This window comes from Heteronotia binoei, chromosome 1 (assembly GCF_032191835.1).
Source record: "Heteronotia binoei isolate CCM8104 ecotype False Entrance Well chromosome 1, APGP_CSIRO_Hbin_v1, whole genome shotgun sequence".
Classification (NCBI taxonomy): domain Eukaryota; kingdom Metazoa; phylum Chordata; class Lepidosauria; order Squamata; family Gekkonidae; genus Heteronotia; species Heteronotia binoei.
Genome location: NC_083223.1, coordinates 260,936,116 through 260,962,305, shown reverse-complemented (window position 1 = coordinate 260,962,305; position 26,190 = coordinate 260,936,116). Strand labels below are relative to the sequence as shown.

The window sequence follows — 26,190 nt, the reverse complement described above, 5'->3', positions numbered from 1 at the left end:
CCCCAAGTCAGCAACTCTGTGATTTTTATTTCCTTCACTTCTAGTCTGCCTTTCTTCCCCAAAAGACCCAAGGCAGTTGACAAACTAAAACCAACATTCCTAAAAAAAAAAAATCTGGGTCAAAACCAAATACAAGCAATAACGCAGGCCCAGATGTTCCATTGAAAGTGTAGCTTTGCAAAGGGTACTGCTTTCTGTCCCCACCAAAGGCATCCTTCATTTATACAAATGGCCCTCCACTTTACACGCGTAAAGACCCATTCATGTGTGACCTGCATCCATACAGAGCCCACACCATTACTTGACTACTGCTTAGTTCCAGATCCCTAAGCTATGGTGCAGAAATTCAATATAGGTATATAAATAGCCCCTGAACATCTCGCCATTTGATATAGATTTCGCACTCCACAAGCATATATAGGGCAGATTCACTTTCAAACCTTGCCTCTGCCGCTAACTCACTCGATAGACCAGGAGTGGCCAAACTTGCTTAACGTAAGAGCCACATAGGTCAGATGTCTGAGAGCTGCGAGACGTGAATGTCAGATGTTTGAAAGCCACGATACAGGAAGGAAGGAGGAAAATAGATAGAGGGAGGGAGAAAGGGGTGGAAAGAAAGCAGTTTTAAATGCACTATCCAAGCTGGTGGCTGGCTTGGCTTGGAGAAGTTATTAAAAGATACAAATGCCTTCTCCAAGCAGGCTGGCAGGGTGGTGAGGGCCTTGAGAACCACACAATAGGGGGAGGTATTTATGAGTGTCCTACATTATTCAGGGGGTTGGACTAGATGACCCTGGGGGATCCCTTCCAACTCTATGATTCTATATAGCCCCCGAGCTGCAATTTGGCCACCCCTGACTTAAACAAAGCTACCCATCGCATTTTTATCCCACTCTTGCTCCAAAGTGTTCAGGTGGCTCACCTGTTTCTCCCCTCCATGTTATTGTCATGACAACCCTGCAAGGTCAGTCAAGTTGAGAATGACTGACCAAAGGTCATCTAATCAGCTTCACGGTCCAGCGGCAATTTGAACCCAGGTCTTTCTAGTCCAACATTCTCCCCTCAAGGCTAAATTTTGCTCACAGGCAAGTTGCTCCTTCTCATCCTCAGCCTTACTCATCTGCAACTCGGGGGGGGGGGGGTGTCAACTGACTAGGGAGGGAAACTATAACAGAGGTTTCATATTCGGAACTCAGCAAGCAATACTTCTCACAGCACAGAGCTGAACAGGATCAGAAGAAGAAGAAGATATTGGATTTATATCCCGCCCTCCACTCCGAAGAGTCTCAGAGCGGCTCACAATCTCCTTTCCCTTCCTCCCCCACAACAGACACCCTGTGAGGTGGGTGGGGCTGGAGAGGACTCTCACAGCAGCTGCCCTTTCAAGGACAACCTCTGCCAGAGCTATGGCTGACCCAAGGCCATTCCAGCAGCTGCAAGTGGAGGAGTGGGGAATCAAACCCGGTTCTCCCAGATAAGGGTCCGCACACTTAACCACTACACCAAACTGGCTCTCCACAGCTGCTAATGCAACCACTGTTAAAGGCATAAGAGCAGGAGTCAGTCCAAAAGTTGGCCACCGTAGTTGTAGGATGAAGTGAAATGTAGGGACAAGGTCAGAATAAGAAGTTGGCAACTTTTTCTACCAGGACTTTGACCTTTCCAATAGACACCTTTCAGGATGTGGGATGGTGCGATATAACCCCATCTCATCAGATATCAGGAGCTAAGGCAGAGTCTAAGGCTTGGATGGGAGACCACCAAGGACAACTCTGTAGAAGAAGGCCATGGCAAACCACCTCTGCTTCTCCCTTGCCTTGAAAGCCCCTGGCTAAGATCATTATACACTGGAAACTACGCAGGGTCAGTACTTGGATGGGAGACCACCAAAGGAAGACTCTGCAGGAGAGGTCAGTGGCAAACCAGCTGCTCACCTGTGCTTCTCACTTAGCTTGAAAGCCTATTGTCACCATATGTTGGTTGCAATTTAATGGCACTTAACATACATAAGAGACCCTTCTCGAGCCAATCCGGCCTCTCTCTACACAACGGAGGCAATGTAGTTATACATATGCACTGTCCTGCCCATTTTTTCTTGCAAGTCCAGGGGAACCCTGGCAGGGAGTTATGGGTCGGAAGGTCTCCGGGACAACGGTCCCCATGGAAACCATTTCTTTTTTAGACTACTGACACAGACAAAACAACCCACGAGAACACAGAAGTCTCAGAGTCTCTGTAATTGGTTCTGTTATTGGTTCTGTTGCCTCTTCCTCTTGACCATGGCACCGATGATTCCCAGGGTGGCCAAGCCCAGCCCTGCAATGCCAACGCCCACCAAAGCATCTCGGACCTGGGGGTTAGACAGAGAACCAGTCAGTTAAACTTAAGGGGAAACTGCTCCGTGTTGGAGAATTCATGTTTTCTTTAAGGGCTGGCACCCAGAAAATGGGTAGCTTTACAAAACCAAGCGAGGCCAAAGTGACACTCAGTCAAATGGGTCACAGAAATGGGTTTCTAGTGCAGCTTTCCCCCACCCCCACCCCCACCCCCAAGCTTTCTAGCTTTAGATAACTGTTTCCACATTGCCTAACCTACTACCAGGGTCCTTCTTCACATCTGCTGAGAGCCCTTATGCTGCAAAGGATTTTGGGAACTGTCCCATGGTTATGGCATTCTAAAAGCCTAACTAGATGTTACCATTTGCACAAGTCCACCATCAGTGTCAACTTGTGAGAAAGTTGTGAGAGCGTTTATGCGGTGAGGCAAGAGATGCCATGTTGGATCAGGTCAATAGCCCATCCAGTCCAATACTCTGTTATCACACAGTGGCCAAAAACCAGATGTCATTAGGAGGTCCACCAGCAGGGCCAGACTCCAGAAGCCCTCCCACTGTAGCCCTCCGAGCACCAAGAATACAAAGCATCACTGCCCCAGACAGAATGTTTTATCTGTGGCTAATAGTCACTGGTGGACTTCTACTTCATGTTGATCCAGTCCCCGATTTAAGCTGTCTATGCTTGTAGCTGCCACAACTTCCTGTGGCAGCAAAGTTCACATGTTAATTACTCTTTGAGTGAAGAAGTACATCCTTTTATCTGTTCTAAACTTACTGCTCATTTTCATTGAGTGCCCATGGGTTTTTGTACCATGAGAAAGGGAGAAAAGTACTTCAAAGAGATCTCTCATCCAAGTGTTTTCTGTTCTGCATGTGTTTTGCTCCCTCTAGGGGCCTATTCAATATCACACAGATTTATTTAGCAAGGGTGGCCAATGGTAGCTCTCCAGATGTTTTTTGCCTACAACTCCCATCAGCCCCAGCCATTGGCCATGCTGGCTGGGGCTGATGGGAGTTGTAGGCAAAAAAACATCTGGAGAGCTACCATTGGCCACCCCTGATTTACAGCATACCTCCCTGCAGTTTAGATCTGCAGGGAGATAGGTTGGAAATAAACTTGTCTGATACCCAATCAACCACTAGAAGGAGCAAAACCCATGTGGAACAGAAAACCCTCCACAAAAGAAACAGGATTTTACAAGTGAGTAAAATGAGAATGCAGAAGAGCCCTATGTCAGGTGACAGTCTAGGATTTTCCCAAAACTATTGTCTTCTGCTGGAAATCAATGCCGCCAAACCTGTCTGCTCCCCATAATTCTTCTCAGCGGGTTGCCAGCAGTGTTCCCTCTAAGCTGAGTTAGCGTGAGCTAGCTCACAGTTTTTTAGCTTCCTGCTCACACATTTTGGTCTTGGCTCAGGAAAGATGGACTCAGAGCAGACTAATTTATGCAGTAGACAATTAGCTTGCTCATAACTTTAAAGCCAGTAGCTCACAAAGTAGAATTTTTGTTCACAAGACTCCACAGCTTAGAAGGAGCATTGGTTGCCCGCAGTGTTCCCTCTAAACTGAGTTAGCGTGAGCTAGCTCACAGATTTTCAGCCTCCAGCTCAGACGTTTTTGTCTTAGCTCAGGAAGGAAGACTCCAGAGCACAATAAGTTGTGCTGTAGCTCACAACTTTAGTGCCAGTAGCTCACAAAGTAGAATTTTTGCTCGCAAGACTCTGCAGCTTAGAGGGAACATTGGTTGCCAGCTGTATTATTAATGAGGCACAGACTTTTTCATGACTCATTCTTCATTATTAAGGTAAACTGTTACAATTGGTTATTGAGCTGTGTTCCACGGATCTGTTCCACAAATGACAGTGCTTTCCCTGGCACAAGAAGCTGTCCTCTGGAATAAGAGGCATGTGGGAAAAGCACGGTGTCAGCAGAATAAATCCAGCCCCTTTATTTATTTATTTATTTATTTATTTATTTATTTATTTATTTATTTATTTATTTCATTAAACTTCTATCCCGCCCTCTCCGCAAGCAGACTCAGGGGGGCTTACAACAGTCATTTATACAATTAGGAACAATAAATCCATAAAATCAATAAAACATCAATACAATTAAAAAATTTTAAAAACTATTTCATGGTGCTGTACCATTACTATGTTGGCGGTTCTGCTTTTCAGACAGTGATCACCGAGTACTCTAACTGATGTCAGGTGGCAGCTCTCTCTCAGTTAAACATTGAAGGCCTGTCGAACCAATTCGGGCTTACAGGCCCTGCAGAATGTAGGAAGGTCCCACAGGGCCCTTATGGCCTCCAGGAGAGCATTCCATAATTCTGGTGCTGCCACCGAGAAGGCCCTGGCTCGTGTCAAATGCAACCTGGCCTCCTTTGGTCCAGGGATGGACAGCAGATTTTTTGTCCCTGAACGCAGTGCTCTCTGGGGAATATATGGGGAAAGGCGGTCCCGCAGATAGACAGGTCCCTGACCATATTATTATTATCCCACCTACCTGGTCACTTTTGGCCACACCATATCGAAGCTCGGTGACAAAGTGCTCACAGTTCTCGCTCGTGACTTTGTACAGCAGCTCCTGGCCCACCATCTCTTCAGCCCGTTGGACAATCTTGGTAACGGGCAGAGGGGGGTACTTGGAGTCGTGCTTGTTGTTGACTCGGTAGCGGTTCCTCCCAACCACGTCCCTTAGCAGCTCCTTCTTGACCAGGGCCTTGTCAGTCAAAGTGGACATGAGGCTGGCGCAGCCCGCCCCAGCGTATTCAGCTGCCGGAGGGAGGGGAAAAAGGTCTCGTGAGCTCTAAAGAGGGGCAACAGTGGGCACGAAAAGGTTGTTGCAAAACTTCTGTCATCAGATCACCGAAAGATTTTAGAGTTCTGGCAAAATGTATCCCGTTCGTTCATTCTACAGTATGCTACATATCTGCTTCACAATATAGAGACAGCCTTAGCTTAGCAAGGGATAGGTCTAGCACAGGGGTGGCCAAACTTGCTTAATATAAGAGCCTCATAGAATAAACATCAGAGGTTTGAAAGCTGGAAGGAAGGAAGGAAGGAAGGAAGGAAGGAAGGAAGGAAGGAAGGAAGGAAGGAAGGAAGGAAGGAAGGAAGGAAGGAAGGAAGGAAGGAAGGAAGGAAGGAAGGAAGGAAGGAAGGAAAATAGGTGGGGAGGGAGAGGTAGAAAGAAAGCAACTTTAAATGCATTCTCCAAGCTGCTGGCTGGCTTGGCTTAGAGAAGTTATTTAAAGAGGCAAATGCCTTCTCCAAGCTGGCTGACTGGGTGGTGGGGTCTTCAAGAGCCACAGAATATGTGTGCAAGAGCCACATGTAGCTCCCAAGTCACAGTTTGGCCATCCTTGGTCTAGCAGGAGATACAATCATCAAATGGAGCCTCCATGTGCAAGTGAACTATACTTTTGACGCTGAGTTGAGAAGAATGCCACTCATGGAAATAGAATGCTGGACTAAATGGATTTTTGGTGTGGCTCAGCAGTAGCGTTGCCAGGTCCCTCCTGGAAACCAGTGATGGATTTAGGGGGCATTCAATACACAGGGCTGGTGCTAGAGTTCCTGGTGCCCTAGGCCTCGCTCCTGCCCCCACCCTGGGCAGACCTAGGAAGGTGAGAGCGGCGGGGCAGCATGTGCTGTCCTCAGAGCCTGTCTTTGCTTGCAAGGGAAGGTGGGCTCGGAGGAGAGCATATGCTGATGTGCCGCCTCGCCGCTCTCAGCTTCCCAGTTCTGTGAAGGGAAGGCAGGCTTGGAGGAGAGTACACACTGACGTGCCACCCCACCACTCTTGCTTTCCCAGGCCAAATTTTCATAAAGCTTTTGCTCAAATCACAGAGCATCATCCCAACATCCCAGAAGATACAATGTTATTTCTGGCTGATTTCTGTAGGCCCATGTCACCACATCACAGTACCTTGGCAGAGCCTCCCTCTTTTCCAGGGTACGTTTCCCTACCCGCTGGACAGCTGATCAGTAGCTAGGCAGTGTGGTCTATCAGTTAGGGACCCCTGCCTCCACTGGGAGGCTATCTGCGCTAAAAATATGTGTCAGTTTTAATTATCTGTTTTCTTTACTAAAATGATTTGCATCCCACCTGTCTATCTACAAAATGGACCCTCATTTGTTACAACAAATTAAGCAAGCAAGATAAATGTTACAATAATGCAAGACCTATCAGCCTATACTAGCCCATAACTCTCCTCTTAACCACATCATAAAATTAATAAGGCTAAAAACCATCCTGAGCTAAAACCACCATCATGGAAAATAAGAATTAATACCGCTGTTTAATTAGCACGGCATCCCATAAAGAATCCTGGTAAGAGTGCATAGAATCCTGTTAGAAATATCTTAGCCCCACCACCACTACCACCAAAAACAACATTTCCCAGGGTTCCCCGGGGAGAAAGAATCACTATTAGCCCTCAAAAGGCCACAATACGTGTGACATTTGAGCTGGGGGTGCCCCAACCTGAATCATATGGCATTAGAGCAACAATACTGCCCTTTAGATAGTTTACTGCTTCAACTTATTGTTTTATTTATTGTTTCAACTATTGTTCCTCCTTAATTACATCCATGCAATTGTCAACCCTATACACTTAACTCATTATTCCTGTTTTGTCTCAAAATATCTTCATCATGTTATGTGCTAATGTTCTGTTCAGCCTCTGGCTGATTCTGCATTTGGCGTTTGCCTCCCTTTCGCTCTGGGGTTGTTCCATGCGGGAGTGATTTCCCGATTCTGCACTAGAGGATTTCTCCCGGATTCAATTCCCAATCTGTTCCGTGTGTTCTGATTCCGCATTACTGCTGCTCCCGGAGTTTCCCCCACAATCGTAGCAATTTCCCCCTCCCTCAGACGTTTCCCTTTTTTTTTTAACACACATGCGTGTTCACGTTACAACGCAATCGTCTTTGTTTGCGTTACAACGTAATGCCAGAGGCATAATACTGGCAAAGCCACATGTTTTCCTTTCGCCCTGCCATTGGCAGGTTATCTAAGCCCCGGGAAATCTGAGTCTGCGATCCACCATTTTTATCCACACACACTGAATGTTAAGCACACAGTTTTCCATTAAAAGCTATAACAAATTACAAACAGATGCATGAAGGTGTGGTGGGGGGGCAGATTTATGCAGAGGGGTTAAGGGAGAAAGTTTCCCCAACCTATCAAAAATATAAACCTATAAACATAATCAAATTCCCGTTCCCGTTTGAGGCCATACCAGGGGGGGGACGGGGAATCGATAAAAGTGGCAATCGCGCATCTTTAAAGTAGTTCGTGTAACATCGCTATGTATTTAGTTGCATTGTAACGATCTTATTTGGAAAAAAAATTATAATAGTCAGGAGTGATTTTAATCGGAGGGGGGAAGAAAGTAATCACAATGCAATGACACATGATCAAAATCACGTGGAATACCATAAAGAATGGGGGCGGGTGGAAGCAAGGGATGTATTCAGTAAAAGAAAATCGTGTTACATCGTTATATTTTTTTCGCGTTGTAATGCGAAACATGATTTGTTTTAAAAAAAATTACTTTATTTCAGGAAAATATTGGATAATTTTCAAACGGAGTAAAATTAAGGAAGTATGATGAAATAACTGGGCGGAATCGTGGGCGTGGAGTTATGTGGGTGTGTTCTACTGATGCGAGAAGTTTGACAGCGCATTGGCGTGAGTTCCGCATATAAATGTTGAGCCCCGAAACCGCATCAAAAATAAACTTCTCGCAAAATGACGATCTCCTAGATGCAGGGTGACACCACTTTAGAGGCGGATCAAACTGCCGCTCAGAGTCAAGAGATGTGGAAACCAACATCTGCCCCGGGGGAAACAAAGCACCAAGGGCGGAGCAAAGGCTAATGCAGAATCACCCTCTGTCTAGAAGTTTAAATGCTTTTCTTCCATTTCACTATATCTGAAAAAGTGTGCTTACACATGAAAGCTCATACCTTAAATAAAAATCTGTTGGTCTTAAAGGTGTCACGGGACTCCAACTAGGGTTGCCAGGTCTTACCAGGCACGTCACGTCTATGGTGCCATAAAGGGTTTTTTTTATCCAAATGCTAGAGTGTCCCTGTGTGATGTGCCCAGCACAATTACGCCACTTCCGAGTGACATCATTGTGCCAGACACATCAGGTATGGATGGAGCTCTTCAGGGGTGGGGCTCCCCCATGAGCCAATCCTGTGCCGGCGGGTTGGAGGCCCCAAAATCAAGAGAAACCCCACCCCCAGCAGGAGGCTGGAAACCCTAATTCTAACTTTGCCCTTAGAATTTGCACAGGGGCCCAACTGCAGCGCTGCAGGAGAATGGGCTTCAGACTCCCCCATCCATGCTATTCTCCCAAATGGTGGGGAAGGTACTTTGTGGGGCTATACGTAATTTCATATGATTCAAGCCAAGGGCCTCCTGAGAGCCAGTTTGGTGTAGTGGTTAAGTGTGCGGACTCTTATCTGGGAGAACCAGGTTTGATTCCCCACTCCTTCACTTGCACCTGCTGGAATGGACTTGGGTCAGCCATTTGCTCTCACAGAGGTTGTCCTTGAAAGGGCAGCTGCTGTGAGAGCTCTCTCAACCCCACCTACTTCACAGGGTGTCTGTTGTGGGGGGAGAAGATTTAGGAGATTGTGAGCTGCTCTGAGTCTCTGATTCAGAGAGAAGGGCGGGGTATAAATCTGCAATTCTTCTTCTTCTCCTGACCAGTGTTCCCTCTAAGCTGAGTTAGCGCAAGCTAGCTCACAGATTTTTAGCCTCCAGCTCACCCATTTTTGTCTTACCTCAGGAAGGATGACCCCAGAACACAATAATTTATTCAGTAGCTCACAACTTTAATGCCAGTAGCTCACAAAGTAGAATTTTTGCTCACAAAACTCTGCAGCTTACAGGGAACATTGCTCCTGACATATCTAGTTTAAACCTGGTGGTGGTAGAGTTTTACAGTGCAATCCTAAGTGTATTTTCCTGGAAATAAGTCAATAGACCTGAGTATGGTTCTTTGTAGACCCACCGAGGACTGCTCTCCAAGTCTATCTATGTGTTTTAGGAAGGCTCCCTTGATTGTTCTTTCTGAAGAAAACTAATGCTACCAGGAGAGAAAGAAGTCCGAATTCACAAAAGCCAAATGTATCAAAAGAGAGCTACATATTCAAGGCAAATATTGTCATAAACAGACAAAACATTAATGCACCCACTTTAAACAAGGTAAAGGTAGTCTCCTGTGCAAGCACCAGTCGTTTTCAACTGCTGGAATTGCTTTCACAACGTTTTCACGGCAGACTTTTTTACGGGGTGTTTTGCCATTGCCTTCCCCAATCCTCTACACTTTTCCCCCAGCAAAGATGGGTACTCATTTTACCGACCTCAGAAGGATGGAAGGCTGAATCAACCTCAAGCCGGCTACCTGAAACCAGCTTCTGCTGGGATTGAGCTCAGGTCGTGAGCAGAGGGCTCCGACTGCAGTACTGCAGCTTTACCACTCTGCGCCACAGGGCTCTTGCACCCACTTTATGATTGAACAAAATACAGAATGCATTCCCCAATTACACCAGAAGGAGGCCAGGGTTGCCAGCCTTTGGCCTAGCCTTTAGAGAGAACTTGATCACTAGCTATTAGCAAGAATATACAACAAGGATGATCATGTTTTTCTCTGTGCCGTGAAAAGACAGGCACTTTCTGACTTCTACAGATCAAGCTGCTTGTAAAGGAACAGAACTGGGCCAGAGACATTGCAAGTCATTTGGCAACTGCAACTGGGGAGATGCTGGGGGGTGGGGACAGGTGCACTAGCACAAAACCAGAAGATAGGTCATTGTGTTGTTGTGTACCGGACTCAAGTGAAGACTGAATTAGGTGTTCCTGCCTGGCTTACTGGAGCCATACGAACAGAGCTTGGGGACCTGGGAACAATGGGCAGCAGGATCCAAATCCCTGCCGCTCTGCACCAATCACAGACCTCCTGCTGGTTTGAATGATCCCATAATGTGCTTGCACGGAAACCCTGAGTTGTATATAGCTGGCCCCGTTGGTCCAGTTCTCCGGTTTTTTAGTGCAGCCCCTATCATGCTGGATGTAATAAAGAGCTGATTATCACTACCACCTCGCCTCTTCAATGCATCGAACCCACTATATTATAGTGGGGCAATGCTCTAAGAGGCTTCAACTAAAAGTTTCTGGTTAAATGGAGCTCTAGGATTCATAGAATCACAGAGTTGGGAGGCGCCATACAGGCCATCTAGTCCAACACCCTTCTCAGTGCAGAACCAGCCTAAAAGCATCCCTGACAAGTGTTTGTCACTTCATCTGAAAGTCTGTGGCAAACCCTAGTGTCACTGAAGCAATAGGCTTCCCAATCCCCAGGTCCCAGCGGGGGATCCCCCGTTTTTACAGGCTTCTTCCCGCCCCCAGCCAGCTGGCCAGCAGGGGAGGCCCCACCCCCACAGTCATCGTGTAGTTGTAGAGCTCCTGCAGATTTAGAAACCTGCAAACTAATCCATTTGTAAAATGTGTGCCTTTAAGGCTGAGCAGGAAACAGGAAACAGGAAGGGCTTCATGGGAAAGGGTCAGTAAGTTTCGATGGAGAACCACCCCTCCCTTTCTTTCGCTTTTGTTTTCACAGCAAGTAAAGTTCTGCAGGAACAAGATCTATTAAGTATTTGTGTGTGAGAAAGAGGGAGGGGGGAGGGGATTCCCTGGTTTGGAGGCCCTCCCCCCCCCCGCTTTAGAAAGTGTGTGGGGGGGAAGGAAATGTCTTCTGGGCACTCTATTATTCCCTATGGAGAACGATTCCCATAGGGAATCATGGGGAATTGATCCGTGGGAACTGGGGGCTCTGGGGGGGCTATTTTTTGAGGTAGAGGTACCAAATTTTTAGTATAGCATTTAGTGCCTCTCCCCAAACTATCCCCAAGTTTCAAAACGATTGGACCAGAGGGTCCAATTCTATGAGCCCCAAACGATGGTGCCCCTATCCTTCATTATTTCCTATGGAAGAAAGGCATTTAAAAAGGTGTGCTGTCCCTTTAAATAATAATATAATAATAATGAGATGGCCAGAACTCCCTTGGAGTTCAATTATGCTTGTCACACCCCCGTTCCTGGCTCCACCCCCAATGTCTCCTGGCTCCACCCCCCAAAGTCTCCTGGCTCCACCCCCAAAGTCCCCAGATTTTTCTTGAATTGGACTTGGCAATCCTATGAAGCAATGATGCCATTTCTGTTTGGTTGTTTTTTTTTTCTTTTCCAGAAGAGACATTGGGTGTCAGTGCAAAGCCAGCAAGCGACACCACCACCCCAATTTTCACCCATTGGGCTGCAAAGAGAATGGGGGGGCGATGCTGGGAAGACTTCCTCTATTCTCAAGAGACCTGCCCTCTTCCGCTCCTAATGGAGGCCCCCTAAGAGGAGCAGAGTTCCTTACTTGGCGGCGCCAGATGGATCACGTAGCCATTTCCTACGTAGAGGGCCCAGTGCTGGTATCCAAAGCGAAAGACTTCTATCAAGTCTCCTGGCTGCAGATCAGCCTGCAAGGGAAGGAAATGGAGCAAAAAATATCAAAAGACCAAAACAGGAAAGCAGCAAAGGGAACATTTCAGGCTTCAAAAACAAAACATTAAAAAACTTAAGGAACAAATACAATTCAGAGCCAACTAGCTACAAGACACAGAAGGGGTATTCAGCATCCCACAAAGAAATTGCACAAATAAAAACACGTCCTCTTTCAGGACTGTTTCTTCTACAGTGTGGCTGGTTCTATTGTTCATTGCGGCCATTTTGTCCTGTAAGCTTACGTTTTTTTAAAAAAATACATCAACATAAAAATATCTCTTTCAGCTGTGAGTTATGCCTTTAAACCCACTGAAATGTTGCATTTCAGGCAAAGCTCATTTTTCATTTTCTCCATCTGGATTCTGCACTGATCAGATTTTCAAGGAATTAAGTATGCCTTGCAAAAACAAACAAAAATGTTCTCAAATCAATGCCTGGTGTCCAATTCACTAAAAGCCACACACACACAAAAAATTTTTGGGGATGCTTGTGCAATGGATTTGTGTATCAGACACTTGTGACAACTGCTGGTTTCCTGGATAAGTTTTATTAACGATGGTGTTGCCCGTTTGCATGTTGCCACTGTCTTGATTTCTAAAATGCAACTTGTATATTTGTGCACAGGGATGGATTGGGAGTTTAAAATCGGCATGGAGCAAGCCGGGTCAAGTGGACTCCGCAATTCTGCTGGAGCTGAACATGCCTTGAGAACTGCCAGGAGATTAGGGGTGGGGGCAGTGCCTGGAGATGGTGCAGTTTGGAGAGGATGTGATGTCACTTTGAAGGGATGCTCTAGGCTGCCTGCTCTAGTTTCTGTGGTCTTTACCAGAGACGCTAGGGGAATGTCCGAGAGCAGGGGTGGCCAAACTTGCTTAACATAAGAGCCACGTAGAATAAACATCAGATGTTCAAGAGCTAGAAGCAGGGCCGGATTAACAATTAGGCAAAGGAGGCACTTGCCTATGGGCCCCCCAAGGCTTTTATGGGCCCCAGGGGCCAGTTCCCCCCCCCCAGTTTCCGCACCCCCCCACACACAGCTGGTTTGCCTCTTCCTCCGTCGGCCCCTTCCCCTCAGCTTGCCTGCCTCGCCACCTCCCCCTTCGTCTGCCCGCCCCTCCCTACCCGTTGCTTCCCTCATTGCTGCTTCGCTGTTTGTCTACTTCCCTCTTCACCTGACCCCTCCCCCATTATTTCCTTCTTTGTCCGCCTGCCCCACCTCCTGCCCATTTGCCGGCCCCGCCCCAGGGAAGCCCATCTCTGGAGCAAGAAAACCGCTTCTGCGCTCACCGGGCTTGCAAGGCACTTTCGGCCGAGTCAGGCGGGGAGGAAAGGGAAGCCATTGCAAAACTCCGTCTGGGCTCTGGTTGAGTGGTGGGCAGCGGGCACAGGACACTCCCCCCCCCCCAGAAGCAGAAATCCAAATTGCCTGCAGCAAAAAAAGTGGGAAAGTCATCCAGGCAAGTCGGCTCTGTCAGGCTCACCTGCCCTTCAGCAGTGACTCAGCCCCTCTTCTGCATCTGGCAGTGCAAGGCCAGCCAACACTTTTAACTCCTGGGGGGAGCTGGGGGCTGCTTTTGCTGCAGGCTCCGCCTGCTGTTTTAGTGGTGGGGAAGGAAAGGAGGGTGGCGACCAGAGTGACAGGGAGGGAAGAGAAGGGTCTTCTCTGGATCTTCTCTGGCCCGATGATCAGCTGTTTTGCAGGCCCTTTAACTAGCAAGGGGGCTAGGGCTGCTTCTGCCTCCAGCCCTATTTTAATGGCTGGGGAGGGAGGGAGGGAGGGTGGTGGTGGGGAAAGCAGTAGGGAGAAGAGGGAAGCTCTTCCTTGCCTGCCCCTCGCCACCACCCTCCCTTCCCCACCATTAAAATAATGCGCAAGTAGGTGGCAGTTTTGGTGACTGGGACGGAGAGGGAGAGCAACTAGAGGGAAGGTCGTGTGGGGCATTGGGGGGCCCCCTGACCTTCCAAATCTTGGCTATAGCCCTGCAGTTTAGGAAATTCCTGGAGCTGGGAGCTGTGCCTCGGGCAGGGGGGATCTGAATGGATCCCTAGATCCACCCTTGAAAGTGGCCATTAACTCTGGGTAAATTCTGGAGATCAGTTGTCTTTCCCAGAGAACTCCAGCTCCTTGACAATGGCCCTAATTCAGCACTGTGACTTTCCCCCCAATCATTACTTCCTGTAATATATATAACCCTGCCGCCTTTCTCCCCGGCAGGAATTCAAACTGGCTCACAACGTTGTTCTCCCCTCCTTCATTTTTATCTTCACCACTTGTGAAGGTAGGTTAAGCTGACAGTAACTCTGGGTCTTAAGCAGGTCTACTCAGAATCCTATTCTGGTCTTTTCAATGGAACTTACTCCCAGGATGTCTGGCACCATCAATGTATATGTTCTCCATGGCAGCTGAAAACACTGCCTTTGTGCATTCTTCCTTCCTTTATTTCACAGAAGTAAAAGTTTATTTACTGCAAGTGTGGAGCAGAGGTTAAGAGTGTCAGGCTAGGTTCTGGGAGGCCTGGATTCAAATCTCCACTCTGCCATGGAAGCTAGCTGGGTGACCTTGGCTTGGCCCAGTTACAAACACCTTCTCAGCCTAACCTAATTCACAGGATTGCTGTAGGGATAAAATGAAGAAGAGAAGAATGATGTAAGGTGCTTCGGGTCTTTACCGGGGAGAAAGATGGGATGTAACTTAAGTAAATAGATGACACAAAAAATGCGTGAGCTTTTGAGGTTCACTGACGAAGAATTCTGGAGGAAGCTTGAGCAATATTGGGAGTCATTTGGGTTGAACCTAATAAACAGTATAACGTGGTTTTTGTTTTTGCATCCTAGATGAGGACTGTCACCTAGTTCAAAGGTTCCTTCCTTCCTTGCAGCTCTTAAACGTCTGACATTCATACTCTCACCTGGATATGAGGCACCTTTTACAAGAAATGGGGCACATGTGACCCATACCAATATGAGAACCAATGTTCTGTGCAGTTTTAGAGCACCTCCTTCCTATAGAATATGTATGCATGCTTACCTTTAAATAGGATGCATATCTGTTGAAGGTTATTTCTACTTGCAGTTGCAATCAGGGTAGTTAAAAAATCAGAAAATGGTCGATGCTTCCTCTTCCACACTTTCTTTCCAGTGCATGCCAGATATTGTGAATTCTGTTCTGTGTTAGTCACTATGTGCTAACTATTCATCTTCAACATGAAATGTAAGCATATTCTCATATATGTGGCATATGCTAAATTTTAAAATAATTTTCCCAGTCCTTACCAGCCGTAGAGTCAAAAAGTTTGAAGGGACCTACAAGGTCATCTAGTCCAACCCCTGCACAATGCAGGAAACTCACAAATACCTCCCCCAAATTCAGAGGACCTTCATTGCTGTCAGATGGCCATCCAGCTTCTGTTTAAAAACCTCCAAAGGAGAGCCCACCACTTCCTGAGGAAGCCTGTTCTACTGAGGAACTGCTGTTAGGAAGTTCTTCCTAATGTTGAGCCAGAAACTCTTTTGATTTAATTTCAACCCAGTTTTGTGGCCACTGCAATGCTAATTTAACATGACCATCCTATGCTCATCTTTATCATCATCGTGGCCTTCCATTTTCCTGCCCCAAATGGGTGTGTGTGTGTATACACACATATATATTGGCCACTGTGTGACACAGAGTGTTGGACTGGATGGGCCATTGCCCTGATCCAATATGGCTTCTCTTATGTTCTTAAGGGTTTGGGGAGGGGAGGGACTTCTGCGAGGAACAGTGCCATCGAGTCCACCTTCCAAAGTGGCCATTTTCTCCAGGGAGTTGATCTCTGTTGCCTGGAGATCGGTTGTAATACTGGGAGATCTCCAGCCACCACCTGGAGGTTGGCAGCCTTGGTAGGGCAGACTGCTCAGCCACCCTGGAAATGGGGATAGGCAATGCTACGTCACTTCCAGTGTGAACCTGGAGGTGACACCATCATGTCAGCGTGACTCTTATGGCAATGCTATGGTGTCTCTTCCAGGTTTGTGCCAGAAGTGACACTGCAGTGTTGGAACAATGTCTGTGCGCATGTTCCACCCCTATTAAAGTTCCAGCCTGGTTGCCAGCGGAGAAAGATCAATAGAGATTACTGTTGTGGCAGTTCAGTAGAAGCATGAACCAAGTCCTCAGCTGGCATTTATCTTTGAAAATAAAAGACAGTAAAATGCAGTTGGGGCAGCTGGCAATAACACAGTTTTGTGGCCACTGCAATGCTAAGCCGTTTTCCCACTGAGCTTACCTCGGAGCGACGTCCCTCTTCACCGCGCAACGTCTGTGCAGATTTCCCATCAACTGCTCCGAGGCTGCTCCGAGGAACCAGGAAGTGCCGCGGCTTTTGCGTCGTAGATGTAAACCGCTAAAAACCAATTTACATCTGCGACGCAAAAGCCACGGCACTTCTTGGTTCCTCGGAGCAGCCTCGGAGCAGTTGGTGGGAAATCTGCGCAGACGCTGCGTGGTGAAGAGGGACGTCGCTCCGAGGTAAGCTCAGTGGGAAAACGACCCTAATTTAACATGACCATCCTATGCTCATCTTGATCATCACCGTGGCCTTCCATTTTCCTGCCCCAAATGGGGAATTACTCGCTCCAAGCTCTAATTTTCTGTCCTGAGGAATAAAATAAAAAATCGTCTCCATGTAGTGATGCCCTTGGACAGGAGTGGCCAAACTGCAGCTTGGGACCCACATGTGGCACTTTTCACACATATTGTGTGGCTCTTGAAATCCCCACCATTCTGTCAGCTGGCTTGGAGAAGGCATTTAAAGTTAAAGTTGCTTTCTTGCCACCTCTACCTTCTTCCCCATTCCCCTCCCTCCCTTCCTTTCTTCCTTGTTAGGCTCCACCCCCAAAATCTTCCACCCTTGTTAGGCTCCAGCCCCCAAAATCTCCAGGTATTTCCCAACCCGGAGCTGGCAACCTCATGCCCTACCTTTGTGCCATTGCTGAAGTAAGCAGAATGGTGCAAAGCACATTTTTTTCACTCTCCCTTCTTCTCACACTGTTGGATCGAAAGCACAGGAACCAACCAGCGCAGTGTTTAAAAAGGAACATCTGGCACCCAGAAGAGCTGATCTCACCAGCTACATCCCACCCCCAAAGTTCAGCCATTTAGCTCCCTGGGTTACTTACCAGATCAGGAAACATCTGTTCAGCAACATTATGGTCTCCCTTCCTTCTGACTTCCATAGTCCCATGCACGATGGCTGCAGCAGGCCCTGTGATGTCAAGATACACATACATTTTTATGCTTTAATGGCACAATGACAGGGGAGCTTGAGGAGCAGGTCATTTCTGAGGAGGAAACATGCCGAGAATCACCAAGGTGAGGCTCCATAGATTTTAGTACCTATTGTTACTCTGTAATTTTAGATTTTATATATTTTAAATTGGGTTTTTTTTTTTTTACTGTTGATTGTTTTTATGATGTAACCCACCCTGAGCCTGTTCTACAGGAAGGAAGGGCGAAAATTGAATAAAATAAATGCTTCAGATACCTCAGGGCATTCCAAACGCCTTGATTCGGATAGAAACTGGTATGATCTCAGTGGAAGCAAGGCTTTGGATCATGACCATACAGTATTGGCTGAAATTCATCTTTTCCCCTAAGAGGCTGACAAGCTTAATCTTCCAAGATATCTCAGTTCCACCATGGCTTAGGGTCATAGAGGAAGAACTTCCCTATTTTGGCCTTACAAAACAATATCTTAGCTCTCTTATATGTGAATCGATAAAGCCAGAGAGCTGGTGAAACAGAGAAAATCAGATATTGCCAGACAGAATGATCTTAATAGTACCTCAAAATGGCATAGAATCGGTTAATAGAATAGCACTCATGCCATACTTATACCTGCTGGGAAATTATGAGTACAGGAGAATTTTTACCCTCATGAGGTGGGACACCCTCCCTTCTGCAGTCTTGGAGGACAGATATAACAAAATACCTTTTGAAGATCATATATGCCCCTGCTGTAACGAAGGGATAGAATCTTTAGTGCATGTCCTGTATGACTGCAAGGTGTACAACATTCACTGCGAAATTCTTCCTCTTCCTACCACTCTTAATCAAAAAATGCAACAACTGAAGGATCTTCTGAATGATAGGAACCCTAGGGTTATACTCAAATTAGCTAAATTGGGCTGGCTTGCCACCAGAACTAGAAAGTCACTCGTAGCTCTGAAGGGTAATAGCTAGGCATTTTCTTTCTCTCTCTCTTAGTTGGTAGTTTTTAAAATGTTTAATCCTATTATAAACTGTATATATGTTTTATAATTGATTGTAGCAATTTTACCTCTGTTCTCCCAGCACAATTTATATGGGTGACTTTAACCGGCATTGGTTTTATCTGTATTGTTTTTGCTGGCTTCTGTGGTGAATAAACAACTTGAACTTGAATAAAATCAATCAATCAATCAATCAATCTCAACCAAAATGGCCACAGAATTTGGAATTGCCAGGCCAAGAGATCTTTGAGAAATCTCTCCCTCTCCATAAGGTTGCCAGCTCCAGTTTGGGAAATACTGGGAGGTTGGGGGGCTGGTATGGCTGCCAAGCCCCAGTCTGGGTGGGGGTTCCCCCTCCCCTTATGTCGCCGGCACAATGATGTCACCCAGAAGTGATGTCATCACTCCAGCAATGGTGCGCAGCGGCCGCTCTAGGTGTTTCCAGGAAAACTCTGTGGTTTACCTGGATACTCTAGCCATTTGGGAGGCAAAACTCTATAGTATAATAGGTTCCATAGAGTTTTTCCCCTCCCAAATGGCTAGAGCATCTGGGAAAACCATAGAGTTTTCCCAGAAATGCCTAGAGCGGCCGCTGCGCACCATCGCCAGAGTGATGATGTCACTTCTGGGTGATGTCATTGCATCACACGCATGAAAGTCCCCTGCTCCAGGACAAAAGGGACTTGGCAACCCTAGGGGGTGGAGCTTGAGGTAGATGGGATTTGGGGAGGGGAGGGACTTAAATGGGGTATAATGCCATAGAATCCACCTTCCAAAGCAGCCATTTTCTCCTTACCTTGCAGGAAAAAAGCTCAGCTTGCAATCCCCCAGGGTTTTGAGATTGATTTGACCAGAGACAATAAGCTTTCAAAGGAATCATAGAATCACAGAGTTAGAAGGGACCATATAGGTCGTCTAATCCTACCCCTGCTCAAGGCAGGATCAGCCTAGAGCATCCCTGACAAATGCTTGTCCAGCTGCTGTGTAAAGACTGCCAGGGAGCGGGAGCTCCCCACCTCCCTAGGTGGTTGATTCCACTGTTGAACAACTCTTATGGTAAAGTCCACCAGCTGGTACTTTCCCACCCTTAATGTAGACCCATTATTTTGAGTCCTCTCCACACCTGCCAACAGCAACAGCTCCCTACAAAGTCGGTTTGAATGAAAAACAAATGATAAGGTCAACCATTGAGCGTTGTGGCTGAGCTGGGCTTTAAACCTCCATCCTGCCATTTTGTAACTCTGCACCACACCAAGGTAAGGAGCACATCTAGAGTAGTGGAGAGCCAAGCAAGCCACTCCCCCTCAGTCCCAGCCTTGCCTCTTGCAATACTAGGCTTGGCAATCCCCAGGTGGGGGCAGGGGATCCCCTGGTTTAGAGGCCCTCCCCCTACTTCAGGGTCATCAGAAAGTGGGGGTGGGGGGAATATCAGGAGCAGGACAAACCCTAGAATGGCCAGGGTCCCAATCCTGTGGATACACTGAGATCTTTTCCCTGTTCTTCACTGATGTCCTTCAGCTAAGGATGGAAAGGGGGGAAATACTTATTCCACCCTGAAAAGCCAGCATATCTATCCATCCTTAGTTCCTAACATTGCCCTAAGTCCTGTAGAAACAGAAGAAATACAGTTTCCTACCAGTGGGTTACAAGCTGGAAATTAAATGATCTTTCCAATCCTTCTACCTTAGTTGAAGGACTGGGGAGGGAGGGTTGAGGGACTGGGAAGAGGGGGAACCCTCTCCCAGTCAAGCTGGTAAATAACTGCAGACATTTTTGTTTTGTATTATTTTTGTTGTTTTGCTTTCTCCCTTATTCACATGTGGTTTGGCTCACTTGATGGAGCTCTTCATTTGGCAAGTGTTTTCTCCTTGCTTATGAAATCTTGCAGTGTAGGTTTTAATGGGCAGATGTCAGGAGGGGTGGGTTTAATGTTTGTACCTTTGAAGTCGGTTGGACAAGGGGGCTTCTTGGTTCTTCTCCATCCTCCAGAGTATGGTTTGTAAGTACCTGGGGGGACTTTGCTGGGTATCTCAGCTGGGTCTTTTTGAGCTTTCGCATGGACTGGACATGATGATGGTTGTTTACGAGAAAAACAAGGCTGGGGTGTACAGCCTCCAAAACCTCTGGCGAAGCCCCCCGAGGTACGGCTGCTCTTCTTGTTTGTGGCATCTTCTGGAATCACAACAGGTCCACTGCCGGTCTTGTTTGCAGCATCTTCTGGAATTGCTGTAAGTCCTTTGCCGGTCTTGTTTATGGGATCTTCTGGAATCACGACAGGTCCTTTACTGGTCTTGTTTGCAGCATCTTCTGAAACCACTTTAAGCCCTTTGCCGGTCCTATTTACAGTATTTTCTGGAATCACAGGTCCTTTACCTGTCTTGTTTGCAGCATTTTTCGGAATCACTACAAGTCCTTTGCCAGTCCTGTTTACGGTATCTTCCGAAATCACGGTGGGTCTCTTGCCAGTTTTTTTTGCAGCATCTTCTGGAGTCACTACAAGTCCTTTGCCGGTCTTATTTATGGTATCTTCTGGAATCACAGGTCCTTTACTTGTCTTATTTGCAGCATCTTTTGGAATCACTACGAGTCCTCCGCTGGTCCTGTTTACAGTATCTTCTGAAATCACGGTGGGTCTTCTGCTAGTCCTCTTTGCTGCATCCTCTGGAAGCAAGACAGGACCTCTGCCAGTCGTGCTTGTGACATTTTCCAAACTTACAAAAGGTCCTCTGCTGGTCTTGTTGGCGGCATCTTCTGGATTCACAAGGCCTCTTCCACTTTCCTGCTCACAGCTAACTTTCTTCCATGTGACACTTGGAACTTTTTTATGTACAGCAGACTCTTTACTCAGTGGGTTACCTTCTGGCCCCAACCTCAGTAGCCCTTTCAGACCATGGCCTGCTTGAGTCTGAACATGACTATCTGGGTGAGGCAGAGCAGCTTGACTCTTGCCCTGATGGGACGTGAGAGGGACTGTGCCCCCCACTTCTGCCTGAGTCTTCTTTTTGGCCAACGTGGTCTTTGGCTTGTGGGCAGCCCTTTGACTGAAGCTCTTACGGTACCATGAAAGGAACACAGACATCACATTGGTTGGAGCTGCTAACCCCCTTCGGCCTAGTCAGGGGCAAGAGCTCTCCTGTGACTGTCCCGAAGAACTCTAGCAGCTTGGTTACCGTGGGCAACAGGGCCTAGTCACTTCCCTCACTCTACCCCATTATTCCAAGTCTAGAATCAGAATGATGGGAGGAGCAGGCTGGGTGGCCTTTGTCCTTCCCACAGTGTCCTCTAGGATCAAGAGCCCCTGTTTCTTACGTTACACAGGATTCTTGCTCAGGGGTATCTATTCTTTTTTGGCTGGTTCAAGGTTTTGATGGTCTGAATTACTGTGATTAACAAGGGTTCAGCAACTGGGCTGAATTTCTTTTGTGTGGGGATATTGCTTAGACGGAGCCATGTTTCTGGCCAGCTGAGTGGCTTGACACGCTCAGGGGCTATTGTTACACCACGGTTTCATCCACCTCCAGTTATGGCCCTGGCTAATGTACTGGTTCAAAACACTGAGGAGCTATCGTTAAGAGTATTTATTTATTTATTACTTTACATTTATATCCCGCCCTCTCCGCAAGCGTGCCAACCTCCAAGCTGTGCCAACCTCCAAGAGTTGCCAACCTCCAAGCTGCTATTACAACTAATCTCCAGATGACCAAGATCTGTTCCCCTGGAGAAAATGGCTGCTTGCGCAGATGGACTCTATGGCATCATACCTTGCTGAGGTCCTTCCCTCCCCAAACCCTGCCCTCCCCAGACTCTACCCCTGAAATCTCCAGGGGGTTTTCCCAACCCAGAACTGGCAACCCTATGCTCTCATTATTAATTAAAGGCAGCCAGTGGAGGTCCTTGGGCCAAGTTTGGGTTGCCAGCCTCCAGGTGGGGTGCGGAGATCTCCCAGAATTACAGCTAATCTCCAGACGACAGATATCAGTTGCCCTGGAGAAAATGGCTTCCTTGGAGTGTGGATTGTATGGCATTATACCCTAATGAAGTCCCTCCCCTCCCCAAACCCAGCTCTCCCCAGGTTCCACCCTGAACTCTCTAGGAATTTCCCAACCTGGAGCTGGCAACCCTAGGTCCAATCCATACCCTGGGGAAGGGACAGCTGACCTAGTGGTTTCCAACTAAAGGCAAGAGATAAAAGGAGAAAAAGTGGTCTTTGGGACAACAGAAATTTCTGGCTGGCTTTCACGTGCTAAATAATGCACTTTGCAAACAGATATGTAAGGTGGGGAAATCCACTGGCAAATGATCGTTCAAGTGCATTGAAACTGGACTGAATGTGAATTATTCATCTTGTGTGAAAGCACCCTAAGTGAGACCTAAATGCCAATAGCCATTAGACTAGTGGAGTAAGGCCGGAGGGAGACCCAGGTTCGACCCTCTGCTTTTTTTTTTTTTGATAAGAATAAATAGAACTGTAGTTTCAAGGACTGGAAAATAGACATGGTTTGTTTTGCTTATTGGATGTATGACAGTGTTTCTATTTCACTTTTCTCTAACATTGTAATGCGGTTTTCTTTCTCTGTATTTTGCCCCTCTTTATAGCATTGTCTTCCAGTTCTGTAACCTACCTTGAGTCTCAAACAACAAAGGCAGACTACAAATGGAGGAAACAAACATGCAATTCACATATGGGGTGACCTTCAGCCAGTCAGCCTACCTTACCTCACAGGGTTGTTGTGATGGTAAAATGGAAGAAGGGAGAAACACGCTCACTACCCCAAGATCCTCTGAGAAAGGGAGAGGGAAATTAAACGGTATAGAGGCCCTTTCCTGGCATGCCACCATTTTCAGAGGTAAAGTGGATGGTGACCAGAGATGGGGCCTTTTCCATGGTGGCACTTTTATTTATGGAATTCCTTCCCCAAAGTACTTTGCCTATTACTCTTTAAGTGCCAGATGAAACCATTCACCCAGCCATTGTGTTGACTGGTATAATCATGTGCAAACAAGGGATTGGGGCTGGAAGGGAGTGGCCAGTAACATTCAGCCTTCTGCTGTCCTCCATCTGCAGTTGGAAGCAGCATATTCTGTTCTACTACCTCTGAGCGGAATGTTCACACAACTATAGCTTCTGGACATTGTTATTGAACTGCATTATTTTACACTGTGTACTCCACCATGACTCTCAGTAAGAAAGGCTGGCAATCAGTCAACCATTCCAGATTGAATTGTGCAAATCTATAGAATTAGTGGTGGTGAAAAGTGCCATCAAGCCACAGCTGTGGTAGAATTTTCAAGGCAAGAGATGTTCCTTGAAATTTGCAATTGCCTGCTTTAGCATTAAAAAAGGTAGTCCCCTGCGCAAGCACCAGTCATTTCCGACTCTGGGGTGATGTCACATCACGATGTTTTCACGGCAGACTTTTTACAGGGTGGTTTGCCATTGCCTTCCCCAGTCGTCTACACTTTCCCCCCAGCAAGCTGGGTACTCATTTTACTGACCTCGGAAGGATGGAAGGCTGAGTCAGCTACCTGAACTCAGCTTCCGCCGGGATCAAACTCAGGTCGTGAACAGAGAGTTTGCACTGCAGTACTGCAGCTTTACCACTCTGCACCACAGGACTTACACCTGTATAAACCCATCGATTCTAGTAAGCTTAGACCAGATTAACTCTGCCCAGGAATACTCTGAGTTTGCAGCAGGGAAGCCATATATGTGACCCCAAGTTTCTCATGAATGGTATGACAGAAAAAACAGACATTGTATGTACTCAAATGCAAAACTAGTTTTCTCTCCCCCAAGTACGCTGCTGAAAGAAATGAGAGTGCCATCTTAAATTAGTTATGTCCAGTGTTCACTCTGAGTTAGCGTGAGCTAGCTCACAGTTTTTTTAACCTCTGGCTCACACATTTTTGTCTTAGCTCAGAAGGGCTTATGCAGTTAGGAAATCAGATCCAGCTTACATCCAATAATAAAACAGTTTTGTGCATAATATTTTTGGAGAAGAATCGTCTTCCTTTTGAGTAAATACAGGTAAACAGGCAGACAATTTGAGAAAGCTATTTTGATTATCAGTGTCCTGAACAACTACGCCGTACTGCCTTTTTATTATTAGTGGTGTTTTAAATACTTACATATATATATATCTAATTTGCACCCTGATATATTTTCCTCCATTGGGCAAAAAAGAGAGCTTCAAACCCAGCCAACAGTGAAAGTCCTGAAACTCAGCCCTTGGCACACTGGATAGCATTTCCTCTGCAGAAGCAAACGTGAAAGGACCTCCTGGAGATTATCTGCCCATCCAATGAGCCCAAGACCTCCTTTTCTCCCTTTCCTCCCCTTATCACCACCGGCAATCAATCAAATCTGACTTGCTTTGGTTACTGGAAAAGTAATCATGACAAAGTCGTGGGCGGAGGGGGCCTCGGTTCCTTTGTTGGCACTTTTGTCTTGAATGCAGCCCTGAGCAAACCTTACTGAGAACCAACCCGCACACACCACCACCGTACACATTTCCTAGATTACACTGTGAGAGCCGAATGAAGCAAGGGAACTTCCCCATAGATGAACACATGACGCTACCGAGTCAGAATTCCTGTCTATTAAGGTCAGCATTGTCCGCTCTGACCAGCAGCCGCTCTCCAGGGTCTTGTGCAGAGGTCTTTCAGGTCTGCAGCTTTCTGAGCCTTTTAACAGGAGATGAACCTGGCACCATCTGCATGCCAAGCGCATGATCTCTGTGAGCCAGAGCCCCATGACACTCAGAGCACTCATTGTATGAGTGACCTTTCCTGGAACAACAGCAGAATCTAGAAAACCCCGGTCGGGCTGCTACCTTTGCTCCCAGCCAAGCTCAAGCGCTTTTACCAGCTGCGTGACAATGAGGAATTCCACCGGCACCATTTCTGCATGCTAGGAAACAGCTTCCCCAGTTGAACTTTATCAACTAGTTGTTAAACCCTTGCCACGAGTGGGTAAATGCCAGCCAGTACCAGCCTCTGAGTCACAGATCCCCTGGACTGAGCTACTACAAGTGAGTCAGAAGGAAATTCAGCCCCTCCTTCCTGGAGTGTTTCCAGTTTAGCCAGTCTTCTCTCAATGCGTGGGAGAATGATGAAACTTTCAGAGCCCGCAACACAGAAAAGAATGCAGGCAGGGCTGCTGCTTTTAAAAACCCTTACCGAAGGCAAAGCTGAGAGCTTCTTCCTGCCACTCCCCTGGAAAGACAGCTAAAGAAGTTCCGGGTCTCGAAGCACCTGCTGAGACTACACAAGATCCAGAGTTCGGTGCCAGAGATCCTTACTTTACAGGGGCTGAGAAATACACCCACCTTGGACAGCAGCTGCTAGTGGGGAGACGGGTGCACTGAGAACGAATGCCCTCGTACTTCCACAGCTGTTCCAGCAGTCCGGGAGGGTGGCTTGGTAGTCTGTCGACGTGACACCGAAAATGAAAGCAGGAACCGAGAGAAAAGCATCCGCTAGAGAATCTGTCAACAGAAAAAGACTGAGATCATTCCAGCTCCTCCCCTGCCAGTTGTCATAGGAAGAGGGCAAAGGTAAAATAACAAAACAAAAATGCAGGGCCTGCTGCCCCCTACTGGAGGGAAGTGTACCGACATCTGGTTGATTTCACCCATTTCCAGAAGGGTTTGTATTTTTCCAGTGGCAGGCTGACTCGGATCTCCTTGTCCGCTCTGGCAAGCAGCTGTCCTCAAGCACCAAAAGGACTTTTTAATAGGCTACAGTTTTAAACTGAAGATCAAGCCAGGGACCCTCCACATGCAAAATGAGTGTTCTGTTCTTGAACTGTAGATTCAAGGTCCCAGGATGGCATTCTTGCGAGCTCCGTAAAATGGAATTGTTCAGGAAGGCATTTCTTAAAAGTAATAGGCTATACTGTAACAGACTGGTTCAGGAAAGCATGTTGATAAATGGAAAAGGACTGTGGATTACAATATTGCATGTAGTATGTATTATGTTTGTTGCATGTATTATCTTGCTCTCACTGCACTGGGTTTATAGTTATGTAACA

At 46.9% G+C, this 26,190-nt stretch overlaps 1 protein-coding gene across 2 annotated transcripts; it reads right to left on the bottom strand.

The window, feature by feature from the left end:
- Positions 1 to 1,963: 1,963 nt before the first annotated feature.
- On the bottom strand, positions 1,964 to 25,658 carry LOC132588138 (phospholipase A and acyltransferase 3-like). 2 transcript variants are annotated; one of them, XM_060260471.1, is made up of 5 exons: positions 25,487 to 25,658; positions 17,067 to 17,152; positions 11,782 to 11,884; positions 4,845 to 5,113; positions 1,964 to 2,350 (listed from the first exon to the last, which is right to left on the bottom strand). In XM_060260471.1, exons 2-5 carry the CDS (start codon positions 17,121 to 17,123, stop codon positions 2,249 to 2,251), a joined length of 531 nt encoding a protein of 176 aa, XP_060116454.1. In that variant the 5' UTR covers positions 17,124 to 17,152; positions 25,487 to 25,658; the 3' UTR covers positions 1,964 to 2,248. The 2 variants fall into 2 exon arrangements, with proteins under 2 accessions (XP_060116454.1, XP_060116463.1); XM_060260480.1 differs by lacking the exon at positions 25,487 to 25,658 and adding an exon at positions 20,097 to 20,470.
- Positions 25,659 to 26,190: the final 532 nt, after the last annotated feature.